At 35.6% G+C, this 19,080-nt stretch overlaps 1 protein-coding gene across 1 annotated transcript; it reads left to right on the forward strand.

The window, feature by feature from the left end:
- The first annotated feature begins 11,495 nt into the window (after nucleotides 1–11,495).
- Nucleotides 11,496–12,425, forward strand: Or4c31b (olfactory receptor family 4 subfamily C member 31B). Its single transcript, NM_001000646.1, has one exon. The coding sequence runs from the start codon at nucleotides 11,496–11,498 to the stop codon at nucleotides 12,423–12,425; it is 930 nt and encodes a 309-aa protein (NP_001000646.1).
- The last annotated feature ends 6,655 nt before the right edge of the window (nucleotides 12,426–19,080 follow it).

The raw sequence follows: 19,080 nt of genomic DNA on the forward strand, positions 1-19,080 counted from the left end.
ATATAACAAAGACACATGCTTCACTATTTTCATAGCAGCCTTATTTATAATAGCTAGAAGCTGGAAAGAACCCAGATGCCCTTCAACAGAGGAATGGATACAGAAAATGTGGTACATCTACACAATGGAATATTGCTCAGCTATCAAAAACAATGACTTTATGAAATGGATTCATAGGCTAATGGATGGAACTGGAAAATATCATCCTGAGTGAGGTAACCTAATCACAGCAAAACACACATCGTATGTACTCATTGATAAGTGGATATTAGCCCAAATGCTTGAATTACCCTAGATGCACAGAACACATGAAACTGAAGGATGACCAAAATGCGAATGCTTCACTCCATCTTTAAAATGGGAACAAGAATACCCTTGGAAGGAATAGGGAGGCAAAGTTTAGAACAGAGGCAGAAGGAACACCCATTCAGAGCCTGCCCCACATGTGGCCCATACATATACCGCCACCCAATTAGATAAGATGGATGAAGCAAAGAAGTGCAGTCCGACAGGAACCGGATGTAGATCTCTCCTGAGAGACACAGACAGAATACAGCAAATACTTAGGTGAATGCCAGCAGCAAACCAGTGTACTGAGAACGGGACCCTCTTTGAAGGAATCTTAGAAAGAACTGAAAGAGCTCTTCACGTGCTTGAGACCCCATATGAACAACAATGCCAACCAACCAGAGCTTCCAGGAATAAGACACTACACAAAGACTATACATGGACTGACCCTGGGTTCCAACCTCATAGGTAACACTGAATAGACTAGTAAGAGTACCAGTGGGGAATACCCATACAGAAGCGGGGGAATGGTTAGAGGGATGTTGACACGGAAACCGGAAGGGAAATAACAATTGAAATTTAAATAAGAAATACTCAAGTTAACCAAGATGGAAAAAATAAAAAAAAAGAATTTACAATGGGACCTCATGAAACAGCAAAGCTTCTATAAGGGAAAGGACACTGCCAATAGGATGAAATACCTGCCTACAGATTGGAGAAAGATCGTCACTATGTCCAGTAGATGGCTATTATCCAAAATATATAAAGAACTCAAGAAGTTAGACTCCAAGAAATTAAATAACCTAATTAAAATTGGGGCACGGAACTAAACAGAATTCTCAACAGAGTAGCAAGGAGCACTTGAAAAAAAATATTCAACATCCTTTTTCATCTAGGAACTTCAAATGAAAAAAAAAACACTGAGATTTCACTTTACACCCATCATCTTGGCAAAGATAAAAATCTCAAGGGACAACACATCCGGGCAAATATGTGGAAAAGGAGAAAACTCCTCTATTCCTGGTGGGACTGCAAACTTTTATCACCACTCTAGAAATCAATCTGTTTGTTAGAGGATTGAAAATAGTTCTACTGGGCATATACCCAAAAGCAGCTCCACCATGTCACAAGGACAAGGGCTTCATTGTATTTATAGCAGCTTTATTCTTAATAGCCAGAAATGGGAGCAACACAGCTGACTCTCAACTGAAGAACACAGAAAATGTAATTCATTTACACAGTGGAATACTGTGCAGCTAATAAAAGCTTGGACATCATGTATTTTGCAGGCAAACAGATGAAACTTGAAAATATCATCCTGAGTGATGTTACCAAGAGCCAAAAGGACATTCATGGTATGTATTCATTGATAAGCGTTAGTCTGGAATACCCAGGCTACACCCTCCATACCAAGAAGGTAAACAAAAAGGAATTCCCAAGCAAGGATGTTTAGAAGGGGAAACAAAATAATCATAGAAGGCAGAGGAAGTGAGGGGAGGGAAATTTGAATGGGTAAGCAGGATTAATATCAGCTCATATTCAATTTAATCCTGTAAAACCTAATGGCACAATGTTATGTACAATTCACTGATGTGAAGTTCTTTACATTTTTATTTCTTTATTGTACACTGGAGTCTAACATACTGGACTACGGCTTGGGGTACTCGCAGACTTATTTACAAAGAATGCAGTCAGGAAAAGGGTTGGTGTTGGCCCTGTGAATAGACAGTCAGTTAGCATTGACCCTGCTGCGACAGAGTCTCATGCTGATGGGAGCAGTGTCAGGGTCTGGCATATATTGTCTGTTTACCAATACTAGGTGTTTGCTGTAGAGCAAATTCAAAGAATAAAAGTAAGAAAAAGCCCTACTTCTATCATAGAACACTCTTCATCTATAGTTCTTTTTTAAACTTTCCTGAAAGTTTCAAGTTTTCCTGGCTTATCCTATGATCCTCATCCTCTGATGGTTACTGACAATGACATTATATTACTTGTGATGGAAAATCTTCTTCTAATTATAAAAGACATAGTTGCTGAAATATAAAATGTGGTTAGAACATGTGGAACACAAAGGCTTGGCTTCTGGCCCTGGGTATTGTCTAGTGACTGTTTTATAAACACAGCAAGAATTTATAATATATGCAGACTGGAATGATACAAACTTGCCAGATTCAAGTGTGGTAAAACTGAATTAATTAACAATGCTCAAACAAGGACAGGAGTATATGCTAGAGATGACATGACTCAAGAAAAATATAAAAAGCTTATAACAAATATGTATTTGTAATTCAGGCACTTGGCTATATAAATCTAGACAGGCTTTGCTGAGGAAATAGTGTTTGCATTGGGCTCTCCATAGGAAAAAATATGGGGTAGATGTTTTAGAAAATGAAAAATCATCACCATGCACTGTGTAGAACTTTTATAGAAAGAGTCCTTCTAGATGTGTTTACATGGAGTGCATGAAGTGAACAGATAAGTAGTAGCTGGAATAGTGATTCTGAAAGCCATACAGAGTGTCTCAACAACTATGTTTTGAAACAGTAGTAATCTTCTAGCATATGAATCACTTGATTTCACATGCCCACATGTCCATTTAAAACAATGATAAAAATGAGACAAAAGGGTAGAGCATTTATAATAAGTGAAAGTAAAAAAGGTAATTTAAGTGTTGGTTCTTGCTTAGTGATTAAACACATAGGAAAGACATATGCCTAAAGACCATTGGTGATTTTCTAAATAATTCCTAAGATTACATACACGTATAAGTGATATATGCAAGAAGAATAATGTAGACAAGGATGATAGACACAGAGTTATAAAAACATAAAGGCAGAGTTAAATATGTTGATATGTATATTTAATGTATGTATCACAATATGATTCATTGTATTTCTTCTACTAAATTTCATGAGACTTTAAAAAGTAATAATGGTAAAATACTGTGCAAAGAACCTATAATCTAAACAGTACAACTATCTTTTGTAAAGTAAAGGAACAATATTCCATTTTGCTGTTTGTCTAGAAAGTAGTTGAGGATGAGTACTTCTAGACTTCTCAAGATGGGTACTATACTGAAGTCAAACTTAGGAAAACCTGCATTGCCTGTTTGCATTTTATGGCCCTCAGCTTCAATGACACTAATAGACTTAAATTATAAATTTGTATATATTTATTTGCTGAATCATGTCATCCCTGGTACTCATTTCTTTCATTATTGTTCAAACATTGCTTTTTTTTATTCAGTTTTGCTGCACTGCACATAATAAGGCAAGGTTAAGTTATACTAGTCTGCACACACAGCAAAAACTCTTACCACACAGCTTCCAGATCTGACCCAGGAACAGAAGCCAAGACTTTATGTTCCAACACCTGCAATTTTGCATGGCAAAGTTGAATTTATTCTTCTTACATGAAAGAACAGACAAACAAATATCATTAACAGGTAGATCCTGGGATCTTGAATGATATAGTCTCTTCATTACAGTCAAGAGTTAAGCCCATCGAGGACATACAAAATTTGTAAAATTCCACAATATCTACCGATAATTTTTATTTCATGAGATTAATAAATCTTTACTTGAATTTTTATTACATTTCTGTTTGTCTGTTCTCTCTCTCTCTCTCTCTCTCTCTCTCTCTCTCTCTCTCTCTGTGTGTGTGTGTGTGTGTGTGTGTGTGTGTGTGTGTGTGTGTGTGTTTGTGTGCAGATATGTCTGTGAGTTTCATGGAATATCTGTGAAAGTTACAGGGCTTCTCAAAGGAATGAATGTCTCCTTCATTAGATAGGTGTGGGATCAAATTTAGGTCATCTAACTTGATAACAGCACCTTCAACTGGGGAGGCTCTCACTGAGTCCTCGTGAATCAACTTAATAGTCATGTTCATATGTTTTGTGCCTCCAATTTTATAGTGTAATCATGGAAAGAGACCAAAAATTACTTACCTTACTTTTATAAATTTCTTCTAAGAAACTTCTTACATCTCTAAAACTTTCTAATGTTTTTGGAGTCTCCTACGCAGAAGACATTCTATTAATTTATTTGCCTGGATATGTATTTTCCTTCTCAATCCTATTAAATGTGATTTAATTTCTTTCATTATAAAGCTACTTCTCTCTAATTTTCGTATCACTGGAATCTACATTATTGCAGATGTTCTGTTTCAATTTCCCCTTGATTATAGAGATTCTCTTGTCGATATCTTGCTATACAGTGCTATGCAGTTTTGATTTCTGTGATTATTCAGTCAATATAACATTAAATGTCATTTTATCTTGCGGTAACCACAGAGAAGCTATTAAGATCATTAAGGATGATTTTTTCATCCACTTTGGAGAGAATAATTTAGATTTAAAAAATGTAAAAATTTAGCAAATAAACAACTTTAAATAAAATTTTATGAAATGGAAGGCTGTACTTGAGGATGAAAGTAACCAAATCGGTGGAGCAGGAGAGGATAGCCACATATCTATGTACCTTTATGATGAGCAAACTAATCTTTATAGAAACCCAATAGAGACACATTTTTGAAATATACAAAATTACATATGGATAATGTGATGTTCAAGTTTTATATCTTCATGGGCAGAGAAGTGGAGTTTGATTGTGCTTGTGGAAAATAACTTTAACTCACCCTTATAGGTAACATGATAAACTGGCTGCAAACTGACCTCTGTAATTTGAAGATTAAATTCATTTATTGAAGTAATTTCAAGTTCCTCTGTGAGCATTATATCACATGAGAAATTATTCTTTTCTATCCAAAGATGGTTTCTCTTCTTTTTCTTAAAAAAATTATTTGTTTTATTTCTACAAGTACACTGTTGCTCTCTTCAGACACACCAAAAGAGGACATTGAACTCCATTATAGATTGTTGTGAACCACTATGTGGTTGCTGGAAATTGAATTCAGGACTTCTGGAAGAGCTGTCAGTGCTCTTATGGGCTGAGCTATTGCTCCAGTCCTGGTTTCTTTTCTAATAATGTAACAAAATCGTGCCTTAAGTATTTAACTATTTTGTTTACATTCCTTTTTTCTTGAAATTAAATTTTGTTTACAAAGTGTATTTTGATTAGTTTTACCTCCTCAGACTCTTTGATTCACCCACGAAACTAAAGATAATTATAAAATAGTCAAGAATACTTTCATATATAAATAATATCATATAGGAATAAAGTAAAATAAGGAAATTGGCAAGTTGGACTAAATGAAATGTGAAGATTTTACAGCAAAAGAAGTAGTCACTAACAAAAGCCAACATTAGTAACAAACAAGTTCCATTATTTTGCTAGGCTGAACTCTATTCAAGTATATATCAAGATTAAACTATATCAAGGCAACTGCAGCCAAGGACAGTAAAACTACAGCCTACGTGCTGCTCTTGTTCCCATTCAAAGAAACATCTTGGTAATCCCCATGTCTGTGACACCAGAATGCATGGCTGAGAACTTTAAGGTCTTTAACTTCGATCTGAGTAGCAAGGACATGACAAGTATACTTAACTACAACAGGACCTGGAGTGTGTGTGCCTTGAGCTATGCCTAACACAAAGATTATCCCTAACGTAGAAGTCTGAATCTGTGGACTCCTCCTCTTCCCAAAGAGGCCTGCATCTGTTCCTTCTGCCTCATCTGCCTTTTGCAAGGGTCCTATGTACCTCTGCACTGGGTGGCACCTTGCAGGTCAGACAGTGAAAGTTTGTTAGTTTGACAGAATCTGAAGGGCAGTACCAGTAGCTGAGGTGTTTGTTCCTTCCTTTCTTGGTCGTTTTCGTTCCCTGGAGGACTTTAACGCAAGTACCCTTTCCAACCAAAGAGAAGCAAGATTGATAGCCCAGGTTATGCCACTAACACTTAAATGTAAGGACTTAGAACTCCAATCCTATGAGCCAGACTTGTCCTTTCCTCAAATGAAAACTGCTTTTGTGAAAAAAAACATTCTAAAAAAGATTATTAAAAGTATGACATTTTCTGGGAAAACAAGTTAAAGTGAAAATGTACAATCCTTTTATGAGACTAATGAAGTATATTTATTTCTATCAACTAACTCATGTAGAATAAATTTTATCACAAATTTTAGTTTATCTGAAAAGTTATCAGACCTATGATTCTGACCACACTTTTACATAAGGTAAGGGTACACAAATCACATGTACAAATAGACTCAAATCTTTATAAGAAAGTTAACAGGTTTCTGCACAGCAGAAGTGTGAATTCAAATTCCTTTTTTTTCTGGATTGTTTTTTATGTACATTTCAATTGTTATCCCTTTCCTGGGTTCCTGTCCCTGAACCCCTTTTTCCATCCTTCTCTAACTCTGCTTCCATGAGGGTGTTGCCCCACTATTTCCCACCCATTCCAACTTCCCTGCCTTGACATTCACCTATATTGGACCATCGATCCTTGGCAGGACCAAGGCCTTCTTTGCCCATTGTTGCCCAACAAAGCCATCCTCTGCTACATATGCAGCTGATTCCATGGGTCTGTCCATGTGTAATCCTTGGGTAGTGATTTAGTCCTTGGGAGCTCTGGTTTGTTTGTGTTATTCTTATGGGGTTCAAGCCTCTTTAGCTCCTTCAATCCTTTCCTTTAATTCCACCAACAGGGAACTTATTTTCAGTTCAGTGGTGTGCTGCTAGCATTAGCCTCTGTATTTGTCATGCTCTGACTGTGTCTCTCAGGAGACAGCTATATCAGGCTCCTGACAGCATGCACTTGTTGGTATCAGCAACATTATCTGGGTTTGGTGGCTGTATATGGGCTGGATCCCAGGTGGTGCCAAATTGGATGGCCTTACTTTCAGTCTCTGCTCCAAAGATTGTCTTCACATTTCTTCCTGTGAATATTTTTTGTTTCCCCTTCTAAGAAATAGGGAAGAATCCGTACTTTGGTTGTCCTTCTTGAGTTTCATGTGGTCTGTGGATTGCATCTTGGGTAATCTGAGCTTTTGGGATAATATCAACTTATCAATCAGTGCATATCATGTGCAGATGTTTGTTTTCTTTTTTGTTTGTATGTTTCTTTGTCTGTTTGTTTTTTGTGATTGCATTATCTCATTCAGGATGATACTTTCCAGTTCCATCCATTTGCCTGTGAATTTCATGAAGTCATTGTTTTTCATAGCTGTATAGTACTCCATCCTATAAATTTATCACAATTTCTGTATCCATTCCTCTGTTGAAGGGCATATGGGTTCTTTTCAGCTTCTGGTTATTATAATAAGGCTGCTATGAACATAATGGAGCATGTGTCCTTGTTATTTGTTAGAGCATTTTTTGATATATCTGCAGCAATGGGGCAGCTGAGTCCTCAGGTAGTACTATGTCCAATTTTCTGAGGAACTTCCAGACTTTTTTCCAGAATGGTTATACCAGCTTGCAATATCACAAACAATGGAGAAATGTTCTTCTTTCTCCACATCCTTTCCAGCATCTGTTGTTTCCTGAGTTTTTTATCTTAGCCATTCTCACTGGTGTGAGGTGGAATCTTGGGGTCGTTTTGATTTGCATTTCCCTGGTGAACATTTCTTTAGGTGTTTCTCAGCCATTTGATATTGCTCAGTCGAGGATTCTATGTTAAACTCTGTACCCCATTTTCAAATAGGGTTATTTGACTCTGTAGTCTAACTTCCTGAGTTCTTGAATATATTGGATATTAGCAATCTATTGGATGTAGAATTGATAACGATTGTTTCCCAATCTATGGCTGCCATTTAGTCTTAAGGACAGTGCACTTTGCCTTATAGAGCTATGTGATTTTATGAAGTCCTATTTGTTGATATAGATCTTAGAGCATAAGCCATAGGTTTTCTGTTAAGGAATTTTTGCCCATGTGTTTGAGTCTCTGTTCCACTTTTTTTTCTATTAGCTTGAGTGTATTTAGTTTTATGTGGAGCTCCTTGGTCCACTTGGTCTTAAGCTTTGTACAGGGGAATAAGGGTGGCTGGCTCAATTTGAATTCTTCTACATTCAGACCACCAGTTGAACCAGAATCATTTGTTGAAAAAGCTGTTTGCTCCTTTGTCAAAGATCAAGTGACCATAGGTGTGTGGGATTATTTCAGGGTCTTCAATACTATCCTACTGATCTACTTGCCTGTCTCTATACCAGTATCATACAGTTTTTATCATTGTTGCTCTGTAATCCAGCTTGAGGTCAGGGATGGTGATTCCCCCAGAAGGTCTTTTTTTTTAATTTTTTTATTTACATTTCAAATGTTAATCCCTTTCCATGTTTCCCAGCCATAAGATCCCTATTCCATTCTATCCCCTTTTCTATAAGGGTCTTCCCTTCCCACCTACTCCCTTCCCTCCCTCCTGACATTCCTCTATACTGGGGGTCCAAGCTTGACAAAACCAAGGGTTTCTCCATCCATAGGTGCCCAACAAGGCCAGTCTTTTATTGTTGAGAATAGTTCTCACTATCCTGGGTTTTTTGTTTTTCCAAATGTATTGGCACATTGCTCTTTCTAAATCTATGAAAAATTGAGTTGGAATTTTGATGGGGATTTTATTGAAAGTGTAGATTGCTTTTGGAAAGATGCCTATTATTTAAATTATTAGTCTTGCCAATCTGTGATCACAGGAGATTTCTCCATATTCTGAGATTATCCTCACATATTTTGTTTGCTTTTGTGATTTTATAATAACAATTAATTATTTAAAATTAAATTAGTAGTTTAGTTATATAAAGATTGAAAAACAGCTAATATTTATCAATAATGATAATTTATTTAGCATTAGTTCAAATTATTTATGCTTCACAATTCATTAGCTTTTGAAATGTTATTTATAAAGTAAAAATTATTAGCAGCATAAGACTCTTGAAAAATGTATTATATTATTATGTTATTATTATTATAATAGTATTAAACTTAAATTGATATTTATGACTATTAAGTATAAAAGCATGAGGCCATTGAAATGGATCACCAGATAAAGATTGCTCCCATTTCTAACAAGAGAATGTTCACCTGCATACACACACACACACACACACACACACACACACACACACACACGTATGCATGCACACACAAACACATACACGCAAAAGATGAGAGAGAGAGGTAAACGCATGTAAAGAAATGAGGAAACATGTTACAAACATACTAAAAATTTTATAAAAATCCTATGCAAAATGAGGCAACAACTTTACATTGAGGGCATCTTTCAGTAACATAAGGCAAACATATTTGAATACACACCAAAAGGAAACCTCAATAAAATCTAACGTTGCAGAAAAAGAGGTTTTTTTTTTAATATAAAATGGAGTAATATATGTATAGGTCATATTTTCTAAGTAACTTTTTTACTTTTTAAAAAATGAAATCTTTTAGGAAATGTAAAACTTACAGCTAGAAAATGTTATTTTCCTGGTGAAATAAACTGAAATATAATGAAAATTTATAGTAAATTTTCTGGGACCATACCAAATTTAAAGTATTCCAAACCCTTATGCTTTCACAGTAAAATGTTACACTGAATAAAGAGGTGATATTAAAATTGGATTAAATACACTTTTATAAATTATAACTTATTCAGGGGCTAAAGGAGCCAGGGAAAATAGAAACAAAAGGTAGTGAACAGAGTTAAGATTTTTGTTATAATGGAATTAATAGGCTTAGTAGTTCATCACATTAAGTAGTGTTTTTCATATTGCAAAGTACAAAGAAAGAATCAGCAAGAGTCATCAATAGGTCTACATGTACATGTGAATGTATGCATGGATAAAATACTTATTCTTTCAAAGTACTGCAAATGGGTAAAAAAAAATGTTTGAGCCCAGACCCTCCCAACACAACCAATAGACATATATGTTTTCCCAAAGTTACCTAATCAACACATCACTTTTTCTTTTCTTTATCATTTTTTACTTTTTATTAGTTATTTTATTTATTTACATTTCAAATGTTATCTATCTTCGCAGGTACCTCTCCACAAACACATACCATATCCTATCCTCCTAATCCCTGTTGCTATGGGGGTACTTCCCCACCCTCACCTCCTGCCTCAATCTGCTAACATTTCCCAACACTGGGGCATAGAGCCTTCATAGGACCAAGAGCCTCCCCTCACACTGATGTCATTCATATAAGACCATACTCTGCTTGATATGCAACTGGAGCCATGTGTCCCTCCAAGTGTACTCTTTGGTTGGTGGTTTAGTCCCTGGGAGCTCTGGGGATTCTGCTTGGTTGATATTGTTGTTCTTCCTATAGGGTTACAAAACCCTTCTGCTCCTTCAGTCCTTCCTCAAAATCTTCTATTGGGGTCCCCCTGCTCATTTCCATGACTGGCTGCAAACATCCGCATTTATTGATCCTGCTGTGGCAAGGAACAGTTATATCAGGCTGCTGTCGGCAAGCACTTCTTGCTATCAGCAATAGTGTCTGGGTTTGGTGACTCTAAATGGAATAGATCCCCACATGGAAAGTTCTCTGGATGGCCTTTCTTTCAGTTTCTGCTCCACTCTTTGTACCTAAATTTCCTTTAAACAGGAGCAATTCTGGATTAATATTTTTGAGATGGGTAGGTGGCCCTATCCCTCACCTCCCTCAGTCTGGGGCCATACCTAAACTCTGTGTATGTTCTGTACAGGTTCTCTCTCCCTCTTGTTGGTCATTTCAACTAATGTCATCCACATTGGGTCCTTGAGCATCTTGCTATCCTGCCATCTGTGACTTTCTGGAGACTAAGCACAGTTACACATCCACCACTGCTACACACCTACATTCAATGTCTTGACCCTATGTACATCTCCTCTGTCTTCCCCCACATCTGTTACTGTCCTACTTTTTCCCTCCTCCTTCTCTCTCCCTCCCAACTTCCTCCTTCCCTTAATCTCTCGTAATTATTTTGTTTCCCCTTTTAAGTAGGACTGAAGCATCCACATATTCTCAAAGAAAGAACAAACTCTACACTTTGAAATATCAACAGGAATCAAGGTACCTGAAAAACACTCATATTTTTCTTTCCTGAAATTCAAAATCTTTGGTCCAGTCCAATAAGCTGAGTCAATGGGAAATCCCATTGAGGTATAGGTATCTATGTTGACATTGTGAAAGGTGTTTCAGGGATTTCAAAGGCAGATGAGAATAACAGCATGCAGTAGAGCCAAGGAATTTCAATATCTGGATCTCAATATATTATTTCTTTGTTTGCAGGTAAAATATTTTCAGCCATTGCTACCTAATATAGCCACTGATATGATGCATAACAACAGTGTGACTGAATTCATTCTGTTGGGGTTGACTCAGGATTCAGAAAAACAGAAGGCAATATTTGGAGTCTTCTTGATTCTTTATCTTATGACATTACTGGGGAATTTTCTCATTGTGGTAACCATTAAGCTGAGTCAGACACTTGGAAGTCCCATGTACTTTTTCCTCTTCTATTTATCTTTTGCTGATGCTTGCTTTTCTACGACAACAGCACCTCGATTGATCGTGGACTCCCTCTTCCAGAAAAAAATTATTACCTACAATGAATGTATGACACAGATCTTTGCAGCCCACTTCTTTGGGTGCATGGAGATCTTTGTGCTTATCCTCATGGCCTTTGACCGCTATGTAGCAATCTGTAAGCCTCTAAGATATACAACTATAATGAACCAGCACATCTGTGGTATATTGGTAATTCTTGCCTGGGTAGGGTCTTGTATCCACTCTTCAGCACAGATTATCTTGGCCTTAAGATTACCGTTCTGTGGACCAAATGTAATTGATCACTTTTCCTGTGATTTGCAGCCCTTGTTGAAACTTGCCTGCATGGATACCTATGTGATAAATTTGCTAGTTGTGTCTAATAGTGGTGCCATATGCACGGTAAGTTTCATAGTACTGCTCATCTCCTATATTGTAATCTTATACTCTCTGAGAAACCACAGTGCAGAAGGAAGACGAAAGGCCTTGTCTACATGCACTTCTCATTTCATTGTGGTGGTCATATTTTTTGGTCCCTGTATATTTATATACACACGGCCACTAATCACTTTGCCAATAGATAAGATGGTATCTGTGTTTTATGCAATAGCAACACCTTTGCTCAACCCTCTTATCTATACTCTGAGGAATGCAGAAGTAAAAAATGCCATGAAAAAAATATGGTGTGGTAAAGCATTGATAAAGAATATATGAGGATTCTAAAATATAGCACCGTAAGAGTTTAATTTAGATACAAAGTATTTCAAAAAGTGTATAAATATGGTATCTATGTATGTATATATAAATAATCATCTGTGGCTGGGAAAGTGAATAGTTTAAGAGGTAAATGTATTTGCCACAAACCTGATGACTTGAGTGAGGTGAGTATAATCCCTGAAACCCACATTGTTAAAGGAGAGGATAACCTCATGTAATTGTTTCCTCACCTACTACAACCTAGCATGCGATGCACATATCTAAAATATAAATATACAAATAAATACAAGAAATAAAAATTTAAAACTAGAATCACTTTTAAACCTCACCTAGATTAACATTTTATAATTAATCATGTATGTACATGATATGAATTTTTAAACCTAGAATAGATTAGCTCATTACCACCCGTGAGTACTAGAAATAATGAGAGTGAAGAAGATTTGTTTGTTGACTTTAAACAGTACATGAATATTCAGAATTCATATTATCAGGAATGAAAGTCAGAGCTGGAGTCTATCCCCTTTGGACTGTCAAATATATAAGTGTTTTAAATGATATATTTTTATTTTAGTATAATGTAATCAAAATTATTATAATCCATATTCATTCTGAAGTCTTCATCTCACAATGAAACTTAGATATCCTATTTCACTATCTTAGGTTATGAATTATGCAGAAGTACAGAAGTACCCCTTGTAGTGATAATGGTCTGTTGAAGTAAAATTCAGTGGGCATGGGCTTAGTTAATATTCAAAAGTGTTTGTGTTTCATTCTGAGAACAAAAAGAAAAAGAAAAAATAATAAAAGGCTGATGGAAAGGGCTATATTATGTCATATGACTATTTCTCACTTCAGCACTGTGTTATGACCACACAGATTGCCTCTAACAATTTCACTGTGAAGAAGTAATACTAGAGAATGCATTGATACCCAAAATATATGTTTCTACTCTCTAATTCACTAATATAAATTGTTTCTATATGTGTATTCAATGACTATTCATAATTCTCATTACTTTTTGTCTTTTAGTTTTATTTTCAATACACAAGAAAAATTTTAAACATAATCACTTCTTAATAAGTCAGAAACCGATAAACATTTAATTCTTATATTTCATTGTTCTTTCTACCTTCATATAGAAAAGGCCTGTTTACCAGTCTTTAAATACAAACTCATAGAATTTCATGAAGACTTTTCTCAGTGTTAGGAAAGTTCCAATTTCCCCAGATGTAAAATAAGGATTTACATGCTCAATTCAAATGCCCTAATGTAAGTGGTGATGCTGAATATTATTGAAAAAAGGTCTAGAATCACCTAGAAGATAAACACCCAGGCATGCCTGTGGGTGATGCTGTAGCATACACTGATTAGGTGGAAAAACATCCTTTAAATGTGGCTAATAAAACTCTATGGACTTCAGTATTCTGAACATAATTAAATAGGATGAAAACATTGTATTTCTCACAGACTCAATTTTTTTTTTGTAATTATGTGATAATTTAAAAGATTGATGATCTGAGGGGTTGGGGATTTAGCTCAGTGGTAGAGCGCTTGCCTAGCAAGCACAAGGCCCTGGGTTCAGTCCCCAGCTCCGAAGGAAAAAAAAAGATTGATGATCTGAAAATGAGAAAGATAGACAGTGCCTAAGGAGACAGGAAGATGTGAAAGACACCACAGGATACCTACTATCATGACTCTCATGCTACAACAGGACATATCCTCAAATTGTGAGACAAAATAAAATACTCCTCATTTGAGTTATTTTTGCCAGGATATTTTCACAATAATGGGAATAGCAACCAATAAAAACCAATAAACCATATGCCCTTAATTGTTATTTTCATACTGCATAGTACCATAACCTTGGAATACTCCAAATAACTAGGTATTTCAAAATAACTGGTAGAAAAGTTATCAACACAAGAAACTCATAACTGTGTGCATTGATAAATATGCCCCTTTCCCTGTTCTAGTCATTGCATATTGTATATGTGTTAAAACATTTTACTTTATTCAATAATTATTGAATTATTATGTGACAAAACAATTTTTAAAAATAAAGTGTTCAAACTTTGATATTTTCAAAGTATTAAAAGTTACTCTCTATCTCCAGTCAAGCTTTAGAATCTGACAGTGAGAAAGACAGACAAGGTCAAAGGGGACATGTGAGGGAGATGTATAGAAAACAGGAATAACTTTTTTGAACTGTTGTTTTATATATGGACTCACTGATTCTAGACTTGATCTATTTTAATGAGTATATATTCTGCTTATTCTTGTCAGTGTTTTGTGGCCTCTTAAAGATGTTTGCAACTTTATTGATTTATATAATTATGATTCTAAGTACAAGAGGTAACTCTGTCTTGTTATCACTGAAGACCCATTTTTACCTCAAAAAAGTTGCATCCTTCCATACATGCTTCATTGCACACGAATTTACGTGGTTCTCTATGAATAATGAGTGGCAACTATCATTTTCCTTCTAGTACTGAGAGTAACACTATCCTGTAGACACATATTTTTCAAAACCTAGTTTAATAGCCTGTTAGTAATGAAAACTGTTGTTACAGAAGAATGCCAATCAGAAATTCTCATTCATACCTATTACAAATTCAACAAATGCTTACTCCTGCCTAAATTTTCATGGCCTCAATGCTTTGGACTACCAATGGGTTAGTTTTCAGGTTACATAATTAGAACAACAAAGTGAAAGCCCCTTACATTGTTGACTTGCATAAGTACACACATAAAGAAAAACAACAACAAATTTGAATGAACATCAGTCATACGTTTTGAATAATTGATCAAAATCTGTTATGACAAAATTCCAGGAGCCTCTTGGAGAAGCTAAAAACTAACAAGTGGTCTTCCTGAGATGGTTCAGCCATTGACTGTAAAGCTATGTCATATTCATTCCTTTGCCCAAGTCATAGATTACATCTGAGGAATGATTCCTGCTATTAATATGTTTTTTCTGTTATTATTAAACATATATAACAATCTCTAGGTATTAGCCAACACTTTTGAACAGATTTTAGCAGAACAATGAACATGTACTGTCTTGTAGTGATGCTATGTAGACAAATAGAAGATTTCTTAATTGGTAATGATGACTCTATAAGAATTCTTAAAACTTTATTAGTACTTATCAAGGTCTTTTATGACAGGACTACTTATTCTTACTAAAGAGGAGAAAAGCTTCTTGCTCTTTACAGATTTGTATAGAATTATTAGATAAGTATGTAGCCAAGTCCAACTAGTTTAATGAAGATGTATGAATATTTATGTGTGAATTCATATATACATTTATATGATTTTATGCATAATTGTTTGGGTAAAAGTTTTTCCTTCTGTTAGCATAACTCTGTTCTGGATCAAGGAAGGTTTATTATTCCAAATCCCCCTCCCACCTGACAAGCTAGAGGCAGAGACTTCTGGGCAAGAGTGAAAAGTCCCTTACAATTAATCCTTCATTTAGTCACCAATTGTTTTCAAATAAGTTGCTAAATGCTAGAGAAACCAGTTTCTGGCCTCAGAAGACTCAGACAAGCATATCAACTAAGAGTGCAAAGTAACTGCACCTAAAGCAGGGAGGCAAAGTTTAGAGCAGATACTGAAGGAACGGCCATTCAGAGCCTGCCCCACATATGGCATATATATGTGTGTGTGTGTGTGTGTGTGTGTGTGTGTGTGTGTGTGTGTGTGTGTGTGTGTGTGTGTGTACAGCCACCAAAACTAAATAAGATGGATGAAGCTAAGAAGTGCATGCTGACAGGAACCGGATATAGAGCTTTCCTAAGAGACACAGCCAGAACATGTCAAGAACAGGGGCAAATGTTAGCAGCAAACCACTGATCTGTGAACAGGACCCCCGTTGGAAGAATTAGAGGAAGGACTGAAAGAGCTGAAAGGGCTTGCGACTCTATAAGAACAACAATTCCAACCAAACAGAGCTTGGAACTGAACCACTACCCAAAGACTATACACGGACTGACCCTGGGCTCCAACTTAATATGTAGCAGTGAGTAGCCTTGTTAGGGCACCAGTGAAAGGGGAAGACGCTGGTCCGGCCAATGGTGGACCCGCATTGTAGATGATTGTTGGGGAGTGGTAATGGGGGGAGGATGGGGAGGGGCGCAACCATATAGAAGAGAAAGTGGGTGAGTTAGGGGGCTGATGGACAGGAAACCAGGAAAGGGAATAACATAAGAAATGTCCATAAAAATTACCCAATTTGGGGTTGGAGATTTAGCTCATTGGTAGAGCGCTTGCCTAGCAAGCACAAGGCCCTGGGTTCAGTCCTCAGCTCCGGAAAAAAAAAAAAGAATTACCCAATTTAGTAAATTGAAAAAAAAAAAAAAGGACAGGTTAACATTTTATCATAAAATAGGTAACTTTAAATACAGTACATGACCAAGTTCTTGCTCCCACTGGGGCTCTTCTCCCTCAGCTACCTTTAAGACAGAATCAGAAAGAAGACCTGTGAAAACTATTCTCATTATTATATTTTGATCAAGATTTAATTGTCTTACCCCTAATTTTGAATATTCATATATTTTCATATACATTCATTATCTTGGAAACAGATAGAGCAGCTGAGGACATTTTTCAATTTCATATTATATATCAACGAACTTTTAAATTTAAGTGTGATGGCAAAATAAATATTAATGTATAAATATATTGCCTGTGTCAACTATGGCTATGCGGAAATTTATTTTTACTAATAAAACAATCACACATTAATGATATAGACTTATTATACTAAATTATCTTGAAGATATATTTGAAAATAATCACACTACAATATAGAAATTAATAGTTTTGAATTAGTTTCATTTTGTAATTCTGGAAGTGATGAAATGAGTTTTATACAGCCAGCTGCCCAAGAAAAGATGGAGATCCACTTGCCTTGGCTTCTTGAATGATGGGAGCAAAGGCATGAGACATGAAAACTGGCCTTGAAAGGTAATTTTATTTCTATTTGCTAAAGTAGTAAGCAAATTGACAGGATATTTAAGTTTATAAAATGAAGCAGAAAATATTTGATCTGTAAGAATTAGCTAGTTTCACACTCTGTTTTTGGTTGACCTTTAAATTATTAATGCCTACATAAAAACACAAATATGAAGTAAGGGTCTTACTTTAAGATGTTTCCCAATATTTAAATTTTGTGATTATAAGACAATTAAAACAAATATGAGGTTTTCCACAAGGATCCAAACATTTGTATTATTTAATTAATCATGACTTTAAAATAGAGCAATGAGTATAAGGATATACTATCAAGTATACATTATAAAGAAATACTTTAATAGTTTTATCAAAATTGTTTTCAACTGAGAAGGGAATGACAATTAGAATTTGTTCACATTTTCTGCTCCAACACACTATAGAAAACAGTTAAACTCAATCAAAGTCAGGAAATAAATTTCGATTTTGGCTAACTGACTAGATGATAAAGTCCCTTTTCTTCTAACAGACATAAAGGCAAATCCATTTCCTCTTGTCTAACTCTGCTGCCTTCCTCTGTATATGTAGAACGTTTTCCTTCACCTATTGGTCTCATATTTTCTTGAAAATGCTGTGGCTATGTACTCATTTTTTTCTTCTTATAGGATTTTAGTCTGCTGATAGTCACATAGTCACTGATATACATTGCCTGGCCATTGTATTGATATATTGTGGTCAATTTTCAGGTTTTACCTTAATTAAGTATTTATTGTGAGAAATCACAAGAAAAAATATATCTGAAATTCCATTTGGATATAAATCATCATCAGTCTTCTAACAGTAACCATCTTTCTAAAAGTCAAGATGGAATCATACTTCCACAAACTTAAACTCTCAGATATTTTGGTAATTTAAACTACTAAGTTATTCAATTTTATAAATAGTTGTGGAAAGGCATCCTTGATCATTATACTAAGTAAACAAGACACTGAGATAAAGTTTAATATCATTAGCTGAGGCCACACTTCAGTGGTAGAACACTTGTCCACAGTGGGTCGGTTCCTTGTGAATTTCCATTGTTTTGAGCAAAATTATGACTCCAATGGAAGACAACATATAGTGATGTAAGCCAGCTTCATTGGAAAACAACACAGTTTCACTTTTAATTTTTTTATTCAATCAAATTTATTGAACATGTTAATTAATCAATAAATATTGTTTCAGAAAATTGTATCATGTACTTTAACCATATTCAGACCTGTAAGCACCCCCATACATTCTCTTTCACACACATCCATTTCTTCTTTCTTCTGAATGACTAACCTAAGAAACTTTTCTTCATAAGAAATTGTTTTTACCATCTTAAGTGTAACAGAGCTACTAAGTGCTGCAGCTTAGATCCGAATTACAAGAAATTTTTCTGTGGGATGTATGTGGGTTCTCTGTCTCTGTCTCTACTACTGTCTCTCTGTCTTTTTGTCTCTGTCTCTCTTTGTCTCTCTCTGTGTCTCTGTCTTTGTCTCTCTCTCTCTTTCTCCCTCTCCCCCCTTGCACACATCTATTTGAGTGAGTGTGTGTGTGTGTGTGTGTATGTATGTATGTGTGTATGTGTGCGTGCACATGTATGTGTGCACGCATGTTAGGGAGTAGCAAAAGCACAATTAAATTCACTAGAATATGACAGAAAAAAGTAAGG

This window comes from Rattus norvegicus, chromosome 3, assembly GCF_021556685.1.
Source record: "Rattus norvegicus strain SHRSP/BbbUtx chromosome 3, alternate assembly SHRSP_T2T, whole genome shotgun sequence".
Taxonomy (NCBI): Eukaryota; Metazoa; Chordata; class Mammalia; order Rodentia; family Muridae; genus Rattus; species Rattus norvegicus.